General features: G+C 43.9%; 1 protein-coding gene across 4 annotated transcripts in view; it reads left to right on the forward strand.

The window, feature by feature from the left end:
- The window catches only part of LOC135400696 (arfGAP with SH3 domain, ANK repeat and PH domain-containing protein-like), a 41,643-nt gene that overhangs the window by 925 nt on the left and 23,394 nt on the right, over nucleotides 1-17,324 (forward strand). For all 4 annotated transcript variants that reach the window (XM_064632542.1, XM_064632543.1, XM_064632544.1 and 1 more), the window contains exons 2-14: nucleotides 3,186-3,258; nucleotides 4,634-4,720; nucleotides 5,870-5,931; nucleotides 7,422-7,496; nucleotides 7,574-7,623; nucleotides 7,878-7,953; nucleotides 9,925-9,978; nucleotides 10,131-10,216; nucleotides 12,569-12,731; nucleotides 13,481-13,645; nucleotides 13,722-13,769; nucleotides 15,965-16,004; nucleotides 16,093-16,141. In XM_064632542.1, the coding sequence (XP_064488612.1) occupies nucleotides 3,186-3,258; nucleotides 4,634-4,720; nucleotides 5,870-5,931; nucleotides 7,422-7,496; nucleotides 7,574-7,623; nucleotides 7,878-7,953; nucleotides 9,925-9,978; nucleotides 10,131-10,216; nucleotides 12,569-12,731; nucleotides 13,481-13,645; nucleotides 13,722-13,769; nucleotides 15,965-16,004; nucleotides 16,093-16,141 (1,028 nt within the window). The remainder of the gene's footprint in view (nucleotides 1-3,185; nucleotides 3,259-4,633; nucleotides 4,721-5,869; nucleotides 5,932-7,421; nucleotides 7,497-7,573; nucleotides 7,624-7,877; nucleotides 7,954-9,924; nucleotides 9,979-10,130; nucleotides 10,217-12,568; nucleotides 12,732-13,480; nucleotides 13,646-13,721; nucleotides 13,770-15,964; nucleotides 16,005-16,092; nucleotides 16,142-17,324) is intronic.

A 17,324-nucleotide genomic window follows, 5' to 3' on the forward strand; every position in this document is an offset into this window, starting at 1 on the left:
GATTGGTTACTATTGCGCCGTCACATTGAAGTGTGGTCACACAAGTAAAGTCATATTGACTGGAAATTTTCCTGGCGACACTCCTCAAGGATCTTGTACCCCCTCCTCCCCCAATTCAAAATACCAGCCAGGAAGGCCAAAGAGCCTGGAAAGCTGCAGATATGGGTATTGCAACGCCCCTACGGAATTCCGGCACCACCCCACGATGAAAATCATGCACAAATCGGAGATATTGACCTCTGTGATGCGAGAGGACAATTGTCTATTGTCACCAATTGCTGACAGATAATGCTTTATCGTGCAGAGTAGAGAACAGAACATGATATATGAAACCAAACTCACCATTTGAGCCGTGTGAGAGGTTCCGAGTTGCTTTTGACGGTGGCGCGTCTGGGAAGAACAGTGCCCATGGCAGGCAGTGCGATTGCACTCCTGTCGGAGCACCTGACACCCGTCTCTGGAACAACGTTACCATGTTATCAACTTAAAACCCAATTCAAGCTTGCTAATTAACTAGCTTAACTATTTAACTTACTGCTAATTAACTAGCTTGCTAATTGTAGTGTATTCAAACATGAAGATAAATGACAACATTACACAAAATTTATAACCTCACCTTCCTGGCTTTAGCTGTCGCAAATTGGTTTTGATGTCATTAAAGTTGTTTTTGTCAGTTCCTTCTATTTCCGCACCCAGTTTGCGAGGCATCTCCCTCAGGTGGACCCCAGGGCCAGTGTCCCCACTTGCCACATCCTATATATGCACTGGCTCTTGATATGAGTGTGGTCACATACTAATTCACATATTGAACGTATTTATTCAAAACAGATCCAGCCAAGTATGTTTTGGCAAGGTATGAGGTTATCCTCAGCTGCCTTTATTCTAGTTAGTCGTACAATGCTGTAGTCAGGGCCAGTGCTAGGGGTGTGCTAGGGGTGTGCGGGGCCTGTGTCAGACGATTAAGTGCATAATTGATATTTTTAAAAAAGTAATCCGTGATTGAGGGCTTCGTGCGCGGGGCCTAAGGCGGTCGCCTTACTCCCCCCCCCCCTCCCCCCACCCTATTGCCGGCCCACAGAGATGCCCCTGGTTGTGCTTCTGTCACCATGAAATCAAAATCATGTTTCACACGTTTTTTAAAGTTATTTTTTCATCTAAAAAGCTTTGCTGAATATGATTTTTCACATATTATTATAACGTGAAACCATAATCGAAATTAACTCAGATCTTAAAACTTTGTGTTGGCTTTGTGTTTGTCCTTTCTTCTGTGTTCCAGCCTCAGAACATCCCTTGCTGTCTTAAAGTGCCACTCCGAACTCTGGAAAACAGCGTTTACTTTATTTAGTCTGTGAAAAGAAGGCGTTTCAAGGATTCTATATGCGAAATTTCAATCCTGTTTACGAACGCTGTGCATTTCTGTCAATTTTTGAAGATCCTCTGAGCCTCCACAAGTTTCGATGAAGCAACGAGCAAGTGACGTAATCATAAGCAACTGCAATGATGTCATGTTCTGGAGAGGGCATTTGTCTCCTATCAGCGACACCAGCATCCGTGGCGGGTCACGTGGTGGAGAAGTCACGCGAGGATGATCTAAAGAAGGGAAAATGGGAGAGATGTCGTATCCCTCCTTTGTGTTTTCTCCAAGCTCGGTGCGGTTGGATGGTATGTCACGTGGGGCTCCACTACCGGAGTGCAAAAAGTGAGCCCCCCCCCCCCTCTCCCAAAGACTCGAAGGGCAACAATGTTGCCAGATGAGAGCCGGGCGCTCTGTCAGAGCATAACGTGACGTCACAGTTATCAAAAATAAAAATTAAATTTCTCTAGCTTTCGCATCGCGTAGAGCCAAAATATTTTGCAGGAATGTAAAGTGATGCAGGAAGATTTCGGTAACATAACTTTGGTAGGATTCCGAAGACACGAGATTTAGTCCATAGTGGCACTTTAAAAGCAGTTCACGGCTCCAGACTGTCCGAGAAAGTCTCTGCAAATGTTTCAGCTCAACACTTATGCTGCGTTTCAAGGTCTAAGAGACCCACATTATTGGATTGTATGAAATAAGCCTCCCCCTGTGACATTATAATCAATCAAGTTCCTGTATGAAAGAGGAGCAGGAAATGTGGCACCAATACATAATAGCTGTTGGTGTATGTGTATACCCTTTGCACGTTGTTCTGGATGTTGCTTTGCGCAAAGCTCGTGGCAAAAGTTCCTGGTGTAGTACTATATCTATTGGCCAGAAAATACGCTGGATTTCCTTGCTCTAATTTTTTCGAGACTTCTTTCTTTTTTTTGCTTTTTTTTGTGTGTGTTTTCTTTTTTTTTCTTTTTTTTTGTCGAGGAAAGGAAAGCCAATCATCAATCGGTGTTCTGAAGTTCCGTTAGGCTGCTGTAACCCAATCTCGGTGTTTATATGATAGACTCATAACTCTGAAATTGCCACAAGAAAATCCTACCTTTTAGTACTGGGCACCAAATTGATTGCTTAGCATTTTTTTTTCATAATTTTTTTTTATACAGAGAATGTTTGAAGTTACTAAAAGTAGAATACATAGTTTATTAAACTCACATACATAAAACGATGCATTGGAAGGTGTTTGTTATAGGAATCTCAAGCCTTTATGACATGTCATGCAGTTGAAGCCCCGTAGATGCTTAGGTACAAGCAGTGTCCTGCTTTACAAGATATATTACTGTGATGATTCCGTAATGTGTGATTCCACTGGTGTAAATGTGATTGTGTGTTATATACTATTAACTGGTCAGGTGTTGAACTAGTATAGTAAATTCAATGCCGAACTCCAAAGTGTCAATATTCACATACACCTGTATTGCATTTGGTACATGGCTTTGTGAATAACATCATAGAAGCTAGGGCTTGTTGTGACAAGGTTTTTCTTTTCTTTTTTTTTTTTTTCCATTCTTGTGAGAAAGTGCAGTTTTTATCAAATGCATAGCCGAAAGGGCCTTACACTTTCACCTGCATTCACAGGGTACAGGTGATGTTTAATAAGGTACTGAAAATGGTTAGTGCATGTGCATTATGCCAATCTTTTTATTATTCCCCTGGTGTCATTCTAGTGGGCACCTCGAAAAAAAAAGCTGCATTTCTTTTCTCTCGTCACGTTTGCTGTGAAATTGTACTGTTAAGGGCTTTCATCACATTTCTCACTCTCTCTCATTTGCAGACTTTGGATTTTGACCGAGATGGCCTCACCAAAATGAAGAAAGCCATCAAAGCAGTGTACAACAGTGGGAACAGTGAGTGCTGCCTCGTACAGAAACTGTGCTCTCTCAGTGCTGTGTTGGTGGTAGTCTCTTCCATCAGTATATGTACAGTATTGCGATGCAGTGCATGATACAGTTACTGCATGGGAATCCAGCCAGTTTTGGCTGCTAGGGAGATTCTCCAAGACTGCTGCTCTGTCTCGCTTATAATGCCAATGAGTCAAGTGTATGAGTGTATATGTTTTTCAACATAAACAGTCAGCTCATAAACTTCTTTCGCGTCTCATAAACTTCTTTCGTCTTCACGCTGTAGCATGCTCCCCGAAGCCTTCCCTGAGCCTAAATAAAAGCAAGGCATAGTAGAAGGAATGCAAGCTATGTTGAAGGGTGCAAAATATCTTTCCTTTTTGTTTTTGACAGTTATACATCTTGCATGCTTTGATATCATATTTTCATAAGTTAGCATCTACGTATCAGTGTACTTTGCTTTGCATCCTTTTGTTCCTAATGTTTGTTGTTTTGAGATTTCAAAGGCAAGCATGGCTACGTACTAGTAGCTGTATCATGCACCTTTATCATTTGTCATAGAAAAAAAGAAAAGGAAAAGAGAATGACTGACCAGTGCCAACATGCATAAATGGAATTGTGCATTGGTTTGGTTATCACAAAGTTATCCATAGGTTATTCCTAGTCAATGAGGATCCAATGTGTTGAGCATTTCAGGTGAATCCCCATTAGCCGACCATGAAGAAATCGCAGCACGCTTAGTACTGGTCTCCCCTTATGAAAGCCCCCGAAACATTCTCTTTAGCTACAACCCTGATACTCAAACTATTTCTACACTCTTAGAAATGAACTTCACCACATAGCACGCTCCTAGCCAACCATCATCCCGAATGACAACGTTCTCGCCCCTGATTTGCTGAAAACGGGAGGAGGAGCCTATTTTGTGCCATTATGCACGGCACAAAATAGGCTCCTCCTCCCGTTTTCAACAAATCTAGAGCGAGAACGCTGTCATTTGGGGTGATGGTTGGCTAGGAGCGTGCTATGTGGTGAAGTTCATTTTTAAGAGTGTACGCTAGAAGAACGAAGTTTAGAACGAAACATCCCTTCCTTTCTTTTCTTTTTTTTTTTTTCTAAGATGCATAGCTGTACACTCGTCAATACACAAGCCATACCTGACTACTTACGTCAAGGAACTATTTCTGTAACATTGTCTTAGCCCTAGCGAAAGTAGTGGCTACGCGGTGGTTATACGACATATTATGTGCATTTGGAACCATTTTTGAAGACTTGTGCACTGTGACAGGCATGTATTATGAAAGCAGATAGTGCATCTGAGTCAGTGCCCAGAGCTGAATGTTTTTTTGTATCACATCAGTGCATATCATTTGAATTTTTGCAGCTCATGTGGACAATGAGGTTTACCTCTCCAAGGCCTTGGAGCGGCTGGGAACAAACGCGGTTTCTAAAGACCAGGAGCAAGATATAGGTACTATCATATTCGGCCCATTACATTCTTGCATTTGTCGTTGCTTTTTCAGCTGCCTCCCATGTGTCGCTAAATATCAGTCCAGAATGGAATGCGACTATAATCCAGCTGAGATAAACTGCGCCATCAGTTCACCTTTCTTTTCCTTTGAGAGACAAGGCAAATTATCAAAGGCACACCACTTTGTTGCCACACTGCCATCACCCGTCTTTTACAGCGGGGATGTTATGTGCTGCAGAAACTGTAGAAGTGCTTTTTTGTTGTTGTTGTTCTCACGTTGAAGATGAGCACTGTTTTTTTTGGTTTTTTTTACCTAGTACGCTACATAGGCCTGTTGCACTAAAGGTTCGCCCAGCGACTGCAGCGCCACCTCTATCCTCGTGTACAGAGCGCCCTTACTAGACGGTCGTGTCTGCCGTGTTCCCTGTTTTACCGCTGTACCGGGAACGTAACCTCTTTTGTGGAAATCATTGCACCACGATTTTTGAAATCCGCAGTGTAGGCGATACATGCCCGTAAACGAACAAACCTCCGGCTACACGACCACAATTGGCGCTGCAGAATGCGGTTCGGAGCGCCCCCAAACCTCGTACAACAGGCCCCTATTAGCTTTAGTACGTTTCCGGAAACCCTTTCCACAGCAGAAGTGACGTGAAGCAGGACAGTAATGCGAAGCAGCATGGAAGTGACAATGTGCAAATGCTAAATTGATACAGCTTCACTGAGAACTTCACACACACCCTCCCAGCTCACTAGACGCAAGATTATCCTCCGAAGTACCAGTAGCATTGCCAGGCATGGGGTTTGAGGGGCTCGAACCCCTGAAATCGTACATTTGGTATGGCATTTGGGAGAGGGAAAACGAGGGTGAAAAACTACTAACTACCATACCATGCTACTAATACTATATGTACCATAATGCCATACAGTGCCTCCAACTTCTTCCGCTAATTTTATGTTCCTACGAATATTCTCACAAAAAAAGGATTCAGTGTATGTAATTTTCTTGCAAGTTTTTGCTTGCAGCAATAGCATTTGCTCTAAATATGCGTAAAACATTAGAAATGTGCTAATAAAATTTTTGGTTAACGACAAAGAGAAATAAATATAGTTAATGTTCATCAGTGACAAGTATAAAAAAACTTTCAGGTGCAGCTTTTCTGAAATTCTCGGTTGTGACCAGGGAACTATCAGCACTCATGAAAACACTGGTAAGGTGAAAATACCTCTTTCTCTCGCAGTATCTACGGGGCGTTTCATCTAAAGCGAAAAAAAATTGTATTAGGAAAGATCTACTTGTCTGAACTCTATGGGATCAACAGGATTTTTTCTCGGGGGGAGATTTTGCCACGACTTCTGAGCGTGTTTATAAAATTTAATTTGTGGGAAATTGAATTTTCCCAATTGAACTCAGAAATTTGCCCAGTCAACATCACTTTCTTTTTTTTTTTTTTTTTTTACAGAAACAGAAAGTGCATGCCGGATTCACCCCATTCCATTGGAAAATGCATTCACTAATATAATGGTAATAGCCGCCAAAAAAAATTGCGAAAAGTGTCATTTGGAGACGTGCAAATTGCCAGTGTGCTCAGATCTCCGAAAGAAACAATGGAGGGTGCATTTGTAATGTTTTAAAAAAATACCTTATTTAAGCAGTCACACTGGCTTGAAATAACTGTCGACACAAGTTTGCTTCGCTGCGCAGATTGTGGGTAACTCGCTACTGTGAATTTCTGCTAGTGTAGTCTTGTCAAGCTAGTGTGTCATTTCCTTGAGTGTAGTAAGCAGTAACGGCCGTAAGGATTGCCGCGGTTGACTGGGGTGCAACGCAACCTTTTCGTCGTTGCCACTGTCATCTGAACCTTCCGGCTTCAGATCAGATGCTGCTCAGCATGTGCTCAGCATGTGCTCAGCATGTGCTCAGCATGTGCTCAGCATGTGCTCAGCATGTGCTCAGCATGTGCTCAGCATGTGCTCAGCATGTGCTCAGCATGTGCTCAGCATGTGCTCAGCATGTGCTCAGCATGTGCTCAGCATGTGCTCAGCATGTGCTCAGCATGTGCTCAGCATGTGCTCAGCATGTGCTCAGCATGTGCTCAGCATGTGCTCAGCATGTGCTCAGCATGTGCTCAGCATGTGCTCAGCATGTGCTCAGCATGTGCTCAGCATGTGCTCAGCATGTGCTCAGCATGTGCTCAGCATGTGCTCAGCATGTGCTCAGCATGTGCTCAGCATGTGCTCAGCATCCACCTTTGTGCATGGGCCGGGTTGGCGCGCTTCCCTTTGTGGCGTGGTCTGAAATATTGAGTCCTGAAATGCCCTGTATTGGCTCTGTTTTGCATCTGTTTTGGCTCTTGGAAGACTAAAAGCCCCCCAAAATAGGCATGCTCAGAGAAAAATGAATGCAAAAAACCAGGCAGTCTGAAACGCAGTCCGAAATGTTGGAAGCGGAAATACATTGGCTCTATGGGGCGTTTGACAGTGCCAGGAGTTTTGTCCGAAAAATTGAAAAGTCCAAATTTTTGGAGTCTGAAATATCGGTCAGTGACTGTATTGTTCTGGAGTGTCCCTTAATTCCTTTGTTTAATAGTTGCTTTGGTACATTTTATGCTCACCAAGTTAAAGTGTGTCACTAATGTCCTTGTGCTGTCTAACGGCTTCTTCTCAGGATTCATGAAAAATATTTATCATTTCTGTTTAGATGCAAAGCTTGCACAACATCATAATGTTTCCTTTGGACAACCTGTTGAAAGGGGACCTGAGGGGTGTCAAAGGGGTATGTTTCCCAAAATGTCCCTAATATAAAACCACTCAGAGCTGACCACATCACAATGGAGATTCATATATTTACAGGATCTGAAACGGCCATTTGACAAGGCATCGAGGGATTATGAAGCAAAATCGTAAGATTTCAAAACCAGAATGATGTCTCTGACCATTTGGCTCTTTGAGAGCATTAAAAAAAAATAAAGTGTGCATGTGCACATACAAGGGTGGTCCAAAGGGTTTCTGAGATTAGATAAACTTTTTCTTTTTTTAATGGTGTTTGTGTACACTAACTTTTTTCAAACTAGTACTTGTGAGGAATGTACATTGTGCACTGAAAATCTGGTTAGTACTGTATGTTTCCTAATGCATTTCCATGGTTATCTCTCAGGACAAAAATTGAAAAGGAAAAGAAGCAGCAAGCCAAAGAAGCTGGGCTTATTCGCACAGAAATTTCACCTGCTGAGGTATAATGTTTTTCAAATTTTACAACTAATCTTGTGGGATAAAATGGTGTCACCTCTGTGTCATCCCAGTGCCCTTGAATACCACCTTGACCCATGTATTGAAAACAAGCTAGGCCACTTGATTGTTTTGTGTACACTAAAAATATGCAATTCAAGTTACATAAGCCACATTACTCATCATTCCTCCTAGCTTTTCTGCCACAGTTGCTAAAAATGTAGTGTAAAAACCCTTTTTAAAAACTTTTAAATACAACTTTTGCCATCCCAGAGTGGAATGCATTGCCTTTTGGTATGGCTAAGAGTGAGCCATCAAGCTGTTTTGCAGGTTCCGTTAAACCAGTGTAGGGGCTGACTTTTTCGGGATTTATTTTTCAGAAAAATTCGGGTAAGGGGGGGGGGGGGAAGGTAAATACCGTTTTTTTTTTTTTTTTTCAAGATTTGGGTGTAACTGGGCTGTATTTTTTTGTTTCACCCCTTTCCTTTCAAAGTTTGTGTGTAACCGGGCTGTATTTTTCGTTTCGCCCTCTCAGTTTCACATTATTTGACGCTTGAGATATGCTCATTACGCAGCTTTGTCGAGTCGATCTGTGAGGTGCTGATAAACCCAGTGGGTTCTACTGGTACCATAATTTGGGATCTGACCTCTCAGTACCAAGGTTTTGCTAGCCTCTGAAGCTAGAGCATGAAACTGTTGCTTTTCAAGTAACTGTGCGGCTGGTAATGTAAATACTTATTCCATCTCTGAATAGCAGCAATTACAGTACAATCTCGATTATACGATCACGGATGATACGAATTCTTTTCCAGTCCTGGCCGGAATGCCTATTCTTTCCATGTATTAGAGTTCGGATGATACGAACGCGTCATCTTGCCTTTACAAATGATACGAACGAGCCGAGGATGCGACAGGGTCGATCCCCCCATGACGCGCGAGTCATACTGCTGCTTCTTTCGGAAAGGGAGAGAAATCCACACCCTCCTCACCACGAACTCCCTTACATCATGTTACGCAATGCAGGCAATGAGTCTCGCTTTGGTGGTGGTGGTGGAGAGAAGATCTAAGGGATTACACGGCCCGGAATGTTATCACCTTTTCTCTGTTCTACCCCCTTTTTACCCCCTCGCAACAATAAACCGCGAAGCTGTGTGACATCGCACTGGCTGGCTTGGGAAAACAGTAACCAGAGCAAGTGGATGGAACACATCAGGACAACCTCTGGCAACATTACGCGTCACCATTCCGCAAGTCGGCTTCACCTAACGCCTGCGTGTTTTCGGAGAAGCTCGCTTTAGAACACTGTCACGCGACTCGCGGGTGGAAAGCACGTGCTGGGCCTTTTGAATCATCTCGCGAATTTGGGCAGCATTGACCAAAGACGGAGACACAAAGCGTTACGACCGACGTCTTTCACTGACAGTCATGGAAAATGAAGAGTCACTGTCTATTCTCTTGCCTCAATTTGTATTTTGGTTTTAATTCTTTTGATACGAATTTCGGATGATACAAATTTTTTCCGCTACCCCGTGAGATTCGTCGTCGAGATTCTGCTGTTTCAGAGCTCGTAACGTTAATTATTTTAGTACGGCACTGTACGTACGCGATGGCAGCTTCGCAATGAGAGAACCTGCTCAATCCGAAACACTTTCGGGGACAAACCGGGTGAAACCCGGAAATTGGGAAATTAGCTCGGGGGTAAATATCGGGTATTACCCGAAAAAGTCAGCCCCTGTATAAGGCTTAGGAGTACACATATTTTGAGCATTTTGTGTTCCTTTTTACATCTGTTATCTTTTTGTGGTGTTCCGTTTGTAGCTGCAATTTCTTGTAACCCCTCCTGCTTGGGCCAATTACACAGCCTGCGGTATTAATAAATAAAGTATGAATACACAAAGATATGAAATTGAGTTAATATTTCAAAAGAACAAGAGCTATCCACTCTTCTGACACAGTTTGATTGCTTTTTCTTTAAGATTGCAGATGAGTTAGAGAAAGAGAGAAAAATGTTCCAGCTGCAGATGTGTGAGGTAAATATGACTCCTGAAGTGTTTCCGGTGCTTGTAATAGAAATGTTTTGGCAAGGTGTATTGCATGAACACCCCAACAGCATACCGTACAGCATACTGGCAGATAACCATCCATGTTAAGTGTAATCGTTGTGAACTTTCTTTCTCAACAGTATCTGATAAAGGTGAACGAAATCAAGACAAAGAAGGGTGTAGAGTTGCTCCAGCATCTCGTTGAGTTCTACCACGCTCAAAACAAGTAAGCAACTTGCATGTTTACAGTTACATTGGCAGTTGCTGGGCAAATAAAAGTAATTGCAGTCTGTTCACTGGCTCTGATTTTGAGACAAGGAACAAGCTGTCTGTGTGTGCCTACTGTTGAAAGTAGTCCCCTTGACTATCCTTGCGTTTGCTGACCAAGAGCGAGGGAGGCTCCGCCTCCTGGATGCGTGCCAATAGGAGGACGCGGAGGGCAGGCATTTCCCAAGCCTCTGCTCTCGCTTAAGAGATGGCGCAGCGTTACCGTTGTTGAGCATGTCGCAAGGCTTCTGCCATGGCGCACCAATCTAACCAACTGCTTCGCCGTCCGTTAACCAGCAGCTGCCGCTGTTTTGCCTGCTGCAAGGCTTCTGCCATGGCGCACCAATCTAACCTACGGCTTTGCCGTCCGTTAACCGCCATACACGCGACTCCCGCTTGGCCTCGTTCCCATGTTGACGGACGGCGAAGCCATTGATTAGATTGGTGGGCCATGGCAGAATCCTTGCGGCAGGCGAAATAACTGTAGCTACACTCCTGTCTAAGCTTCGTTCAGCAGTTGGTAAGATTGGTGTGCCATGACAGAAGCCTTGCGACACGCGAAACAACGATAACGCTGTTTCACTATCTCTTAGGCGAGAGCAGAGGCTTAGGAAGTGCCTGCCCTCCGCGTCCTCCTATTGGCCAGTGTCCAGGAGGCGGAGCCTCCCTCACTCTTGGTCAGCAAACGCAAGGACAGTCCTTCCCTTAAAGGAGCAGTCGAAGACGAAAAAAAACAAACTATCTTTTGGACCGTGTTAGAATGTCCGACCACTGTATCACGTTCTCACACAACAAATACAGCTGTAGCACCTGAGGCAGACGTTTGATTTCAGCGCTCATGAACAATCCTCCCCTTTTTCTGGAGAGACAAAGTTTCTGGAGAGAGAAAGTAGTGACAAAGCACCCGCTCCTAGAAGGGATTACATCCCGTCAGCCGCGAACGGTCGTTGACGCAGCACAAATGGACTACTTTCTTACATACAGTCCCCACCCCACCAACCCCCAGCCGCATGCGACAACACGCTTGACAGGACCCAGGAGCAGCATTTATGACATCCCTTCAGTTCCCCCAAGACAAACGCAATCCCCCACATAGTTTTACTTCCCCTGCGACCGTCTTTACAGATGGACTGCATTCTCCGTGCGACAAGTTAACAATCTTGTTTCACTTGAGAAAGAACAGTCCTCCGTTCAAAACGTCGGGCCTGTATAATTTCTTCCTTTCTAAATGAATTAAATTAAATTATTCTGCAAAATACTTCTGAACAAGTGTGCTGGCGAACGAGTGCTATGTTGAACAAGTAGCACATAGCACTGTCAATAGCAGACAAGTTTTCCACAGCGAATGAGGTGCATCGCTGGTCTGGCATCACAGCAGTGAGGGAGTGGCCCGGATGCCGCAAGCTGCTTGCCACGGCACCGTTTTTTAAAATGAAATTGCGCTGTAATAAAACCTTGTTCAGCCTAAATATTTTGCTTGGATGTTTCTTATACACTGCTTGATAAAATAGGAGCAGGTTTCAACCAGTTGAAATAGCCTTTCTATGCTCCTTTAAGTCATGAGCACGACTTCTTCGGTGGATGTACCTGCCGTGATGTCCGTGACCCTGCTAGATTATAATGACCATGCAGCATCCCCCATGCAGAATCCCGCCTGCACAGTCTGCCGGGGGTACCGTGCATCTGCCCACAGGATCTCCATCATGATTGGACAGTTGAAATTTGAATTTTGAATGGGCAGAAATGGACACGCAGCCATGGTAGAGGGCAGCAACGGGACGTGTATTTCGAAACCCATTAGAACATATGATGTGGTGATGACACTCATGTACGATTTTTGCAAGATTCCATGTCCCATGAGGCACTCACTAACTACGGTGTACAAAAATCCTAACGTAAGCTTGAGCACAAGATATTACAACAGTTACAGAAGTAATAAACAAGTTGGTGACCAGCGTGTGTTGCAGTGCCGGGGGATGCAAATGACATTGTCGCCATAATCTATCGTAGGTCGTGGTGGCATCATATCTGGATCAGTTTCAGGCAGAGTTTCTACGCATTTATTGTTCCCTTTGCTGTAAAACTTGGAATCCAATGGCCGTCCAGTCCAATCCAGTCCAATCCAGTCCAATGTCGATGCAGGAAGCCGTCTTTCACATTTATCCATGACACAAACAAACCCCCCCTATGACTATCCAGTGTCTTAGGTGGAACTTTCCAGATGTCATCAGTGTGTTGATATGGCTCAGTTGTTTTGCTGCAGATTTTAATTTTTTATGGCACTACAAGTGTCTTGGACTCATTTTTGCAGCTTCTTTCAAGACGGTCTGAAAACTATTGGGCACTTCAACAACTACATACACGAGCTGTCGAGTAAGCTGCAGCGGGTGCGACAGAAGCAGGATGAAGAACGGAAGAAATTGATCGACCTGAGGAATACTCTCCGCAACTCTCCTTCGCTGGAGACCAAAGAGGTGCCAGACTGTTTTACACGTATTTACTTTTCAAAGTTTCCTTGTCAGCCGGTGTTGTTACAAGCCCTCCAAGCGGGCTGGGTCAACACCACCTAGCTAGAGAAAGCATGTGCATTGCTTCCTCTCCCTCTTTCAACTAAGGGTCAGAATTCGGCAACTGCAATTCACCATTCTGCGAATTCAAGAATCCGCAAATGATTGCAGCTCAGCTGGAACCTGCAAACCTAAATAGTTAGACAAAAGTGCAAGACGCTTTCCAGAAAATCAGTTTTGGGAAAGATTGAGACCGTTTTGCGCTTTATTTCCAAGTTTTTCCATTTAGTGCGCGGGGACGTTCAGTCACAACTCTCAGACGACGGTGGTTCTTCTCCATGGCCACGACCGCAGGCAGCACGTTCGTGATTGGCTACGGCCTTTGAAAACACGATCCTGATTGGCTGACTCTTAATTGTTACGTCACGTCGACGAGCGCGCAGGCTTTCTCTGTCTAGGTGGTGTTGGCTGGATGGTGCGTGCAATGTCCTGTCCAACTAGCTCCCGTTCTGTCCTTTTCATCTGAGGAAGAGCTCAGTGCTTGAAACATGACTCCCAGCCCTTCGTTTTTTCTTCCCCTTTTGTGGCACCCCAGCCTCTTGTTCTCGTACTGTCTTGAAAGCTTTACAAAGTAGTTACTGCTCCTCCGTGCATCAAACATTATGTCATGTTACATTGTCTCCGTCCGTCATAATAATCGAAAGTCAATATCACAGGTAGGAACAACAGTGTATAACCTGCACCAGCTGCAGGGGAACCAGCAGTATGGTTGCACCAAGGTGGGCTACTTGCTCAAGAAGTCAGACGGCAAAATGCGACGTGTGTGGCAGAAGCGCCGGTGTGAAGTGCGTGATGGATACCTGTACATATCTCACTCAGATGTAAGCTGCTTTCCCTTGTCTTTTGCCTTTGGTGTCCCTTCTTTTGTGCTAACAATGCGTTCTCATGCATTACTAGGAAACGAAGTCTCCAACGAAGCTAAACCTTCTGACGTGCCAAGTTAAGGTGGGTCGTGCTTTTCGAAGGTCTTTGGGGTGCTTTGCTGCTGGGTAAAAAGGCTTGTAAGGGCGCACTCATTACTTGTAAGGCTCCATCGTGGCAGTGTAGATAGCGAGCATTTCCAAGTTCTTTCTCGTTTAAGTGTGTTAAAAACTTGATGAGGCTCCACTGTTCAGTCAGGGGTTCAGTATACAGTGAACCGTTAATATATGAACAGTCTCCCTAAAAATCGTTAGTAGATCCAGAGTTTCGTAAACCGATGTTCAGAATGAGCAGAAGCGTGCAAAAAAACGCTATAGTCGTGTTCAACTTCTGAAGGAAAAGAAATCTAGTCCAACTACAACACCGCTGCAGATAAGGAGACACAATAGCATGCCAGGAGAAATACTGTAGCACCACCATGCGTCATCAGTAGGGGAGCACACTTTCCGTTGCAGCGTAGTGTCACGTGACCAGTCTTAACAGCCAATACGGAAGCAGAGGGAGTATGATGGATTATATAATAATAGGGGTATTATCTGGCACAGCGAGAGGGTGTGACCTCTCTGCGTCCAGCCATCCTAACCGCGGCGCAGTCATACTTTGAGAGCTGACAAACTAGATTTCTTTTCCTTCTTAAGTTGAGCACGATTATAGAAGGATAAGAAATTATCTAGTGACATAGGATTACATTTATTTCTAAAAATGCTTCCTAATAGCACTCTGCACTATCATTTCTCCTGTGTCAGTCTTGCTCAGCAGAGACTTCAACAGTCAAACCCTTGACTTGCAGTTGATGTCCTCTAAGTACTACTGTATTGCTCTCTTGACATGCGTCCATTTCAAAGTTGGGCAAAGTGGCAGCTGCTTGCCCTTTCGTGCCACTGAAAGATGGATCATAGTTAGGGTTTCTGGTGTTTGCATTTTCCGCGGTATTACGAGATAGGGAGAAAATAGGTGACACAGAAGCTATCGTGTTATTTCATGATGTTATAGTCAATCAATTCAATCTTGTACCACTGTAATTTGGTTTCGCATTCATTTTCGCCGCGTTTTGGAAGGTCTCAAAAATTATAATGGCCGGAAACCGGAAACCCTAATCCAGTGTTTCCCAAAGTGTGGTCCGCGGACCCCTGGGGGTCCGCGAGAGTGTCCATGGGGGTCCGCGACCGTCTCTCACATTTCAGTGAGGATTTTCGTCCCCACAAACACGCGCTCGTACATGCTGCCCGATTTCCAAACACCCAGAACTTCCAAAATTGCTACAAGCGTGCTTCAACGGCTAGCTCCTAATTTCTGATAGAAAAGTCCTGCAATGCACGTTTGTCCGCGTCATACACATACTAACAAGAAGAAGAAACCAGTCTGGAATCCTTTCTGAAGCTGTATCGAAAGCACGCAGCAGCTGACGAGGTTGCTGGTTATGCACTGGCTATAGCATAGGAAATACAGTGCGTCATATCGTTTTGCGTCGAGTTCGAACTGACTGAGAGTATTCCTCCTGTGTTTAGCGCATTTTATATTTGGCAGCCGGGGGGGGGGGGGGGGGGGGGGGTCCGTGAATTGGTTCTCATCGCTTCCAGGGGTCCGTCACCGCCAAAAGTTTGGGAAACGCTGCCCTAATCATAGTTAGACTCTTCTGTAGACTTCTTGTTTGCAGTTTGTTAGACATCTTAACTATAAATTGATTGTCTGTGTCACCTATTAACTTTGTTTAGCTTCCATATGAGTACATGTTTAAGAATATTGAAGTATGTTATAATGAGCACTTAATTTCATACAAGGACCAGACAAACCTTCCTTAATTGGTATATTCCTTCTTGCATTGAACTGTTGTCACCGGTTTTTGGCCGTGGCGGTGAAAAGTGGTACACTAGATGCATGTGTTGTGAATTGTGACTGGCAGGTTGTGATCAACCTTTGCCAGGGTAGCTCTTGCTTAGATGTTCTGTGGTTTCCAAAATAATGTCCGGACCATCAACATAAGACCACATTTTGTCCCATAATCGTCATCCATGTGCTTGTGGAGCCAATGATCCAATTTTTAACACAAATGCTCACAGAAACAAGAGCTCGTGCGTTATTTTTTTTTCTCTCCTTGTGATTTCTTCATTACTCTATGGTTTTCATTTGTTTATAGTCTTAGTAGTTTCTGCCGGTTGCTATCCACGCTAGATGCATCTTGCAGTTTTTGTCACTACAGTGATAATTTGCTCTTACAGTGTCCTCAAGAAGAGAAACGTTCCTTTGACCTAGTCTCATGTGAGTATTATGATTGCCGTAAAATATTCATCTCAAAATGTTCCGTTGGGGTGATTCTTCTAATCCTCAAAACTTTAATATTTTGCAGATAACCGCACCTACCACTTTCAGACTGATGATGATTCTGAAATGGAAGCGTGAGTACATCAAAGTCCTCATACATTTTTAATGTGTCAGAAAATTGATAGAAGAAATTGTCACAGCAGAGAAACGCCACATGAGCTATCCTGTTTATTTTTATTTTATTTCTTCTTCTTTTTTTTAAATTTTATTATTTGTATTTTTTTTCTTCTTATTTCTCACATTTTCAGCTGCATGTTTGCATATCTCTCAGCAGCTGTGTGCAGAGTTGTGCAGAGCTTCAGTTCCCAATTACAAGAGTTTGGCGTGTGCATGTTAATACAGTAAAACCCGCGGATAGCGATATCGCGTATAACGATATCTCTCGTAAAACGATGGTTCATGATTTTACCGTCAAAATATACATTGGTTCTATGGGGAAACGACCCGCATAAAGCGATGGAGACCGCGGTTCCGAGTACTCGTATAACGATGTTGGACGCTGTCCCGTGCGCGTACCCACGCGGCGATTGTCGCCGTGATAATACCTCTGTCAGACGGGCACATATACGGCCTTAACGGTCACAGCCGTAAATGCATACTGTCATTAACTTCCTGCCAGACGGTCAGCAATAAGGCCTTTGGGACAAAACTGAGGTAGAAGGCCAACGGCGTTCCCGCAAGACCGTTCACGGCGTTCCATCGAAACTGCCCAAGCCTCGTCACCAAGCATACCATAAACAGGATTTAGCACATTATATTCGATAGTGCTTTATATTCGATATGCTAATTCAATTCGAAATAAAATGCTTTTTACCCGACGTAATGTTGTCATCTTTTTTTTTTCGTCTTTTTCTGGCGTTTTTGCAATTTGCTTCACTTTTTATCCCACCTGTACAAGTGCTACGTTTGTAGTTACACCCTCGAACCACTGCACACGGCATCGCACCGTGTCGTCTGCATCCAAAAAGTCAGACGCCACTCAAAAAAATATCCAAAGCACTTAAAAACAAATATTTGCTGTTGTATTTTGAAAATACCAACAAAACGTTGTTTTCGTGTACTTTCAGTAAGAAAAAACGTGATTTCGCTACATTACATTCAACGTTCACAGACTTGTTTATCGACTTGGACATCATCGACAAAATGCCTTCACGGATACCATCTGGCAGCTCCCCAGAGCTTGGGGCCGTATGTAACTTACGGCCATTCCTTAATGCCGTAACTTTAAGGGCCGTATATGTGCCCGTCTGACAGAGG

The sequence above is a fragment of the Ornithodoros turicata genome, chromosome 7, assembly GCF_037126465.1.
Source record: "Ornithodoros turicata isolate Travis chromosome 7, ASM3712646v1, whole genome shotgun sequence".
Classification (NCBI taxonomy): domain Eukaryota; kingdom Metazoa; phylum Arthropoda; class Arachnida; order Ixodida; family Argasidae; genus Ornithodoros; species Ornithodoros turicata.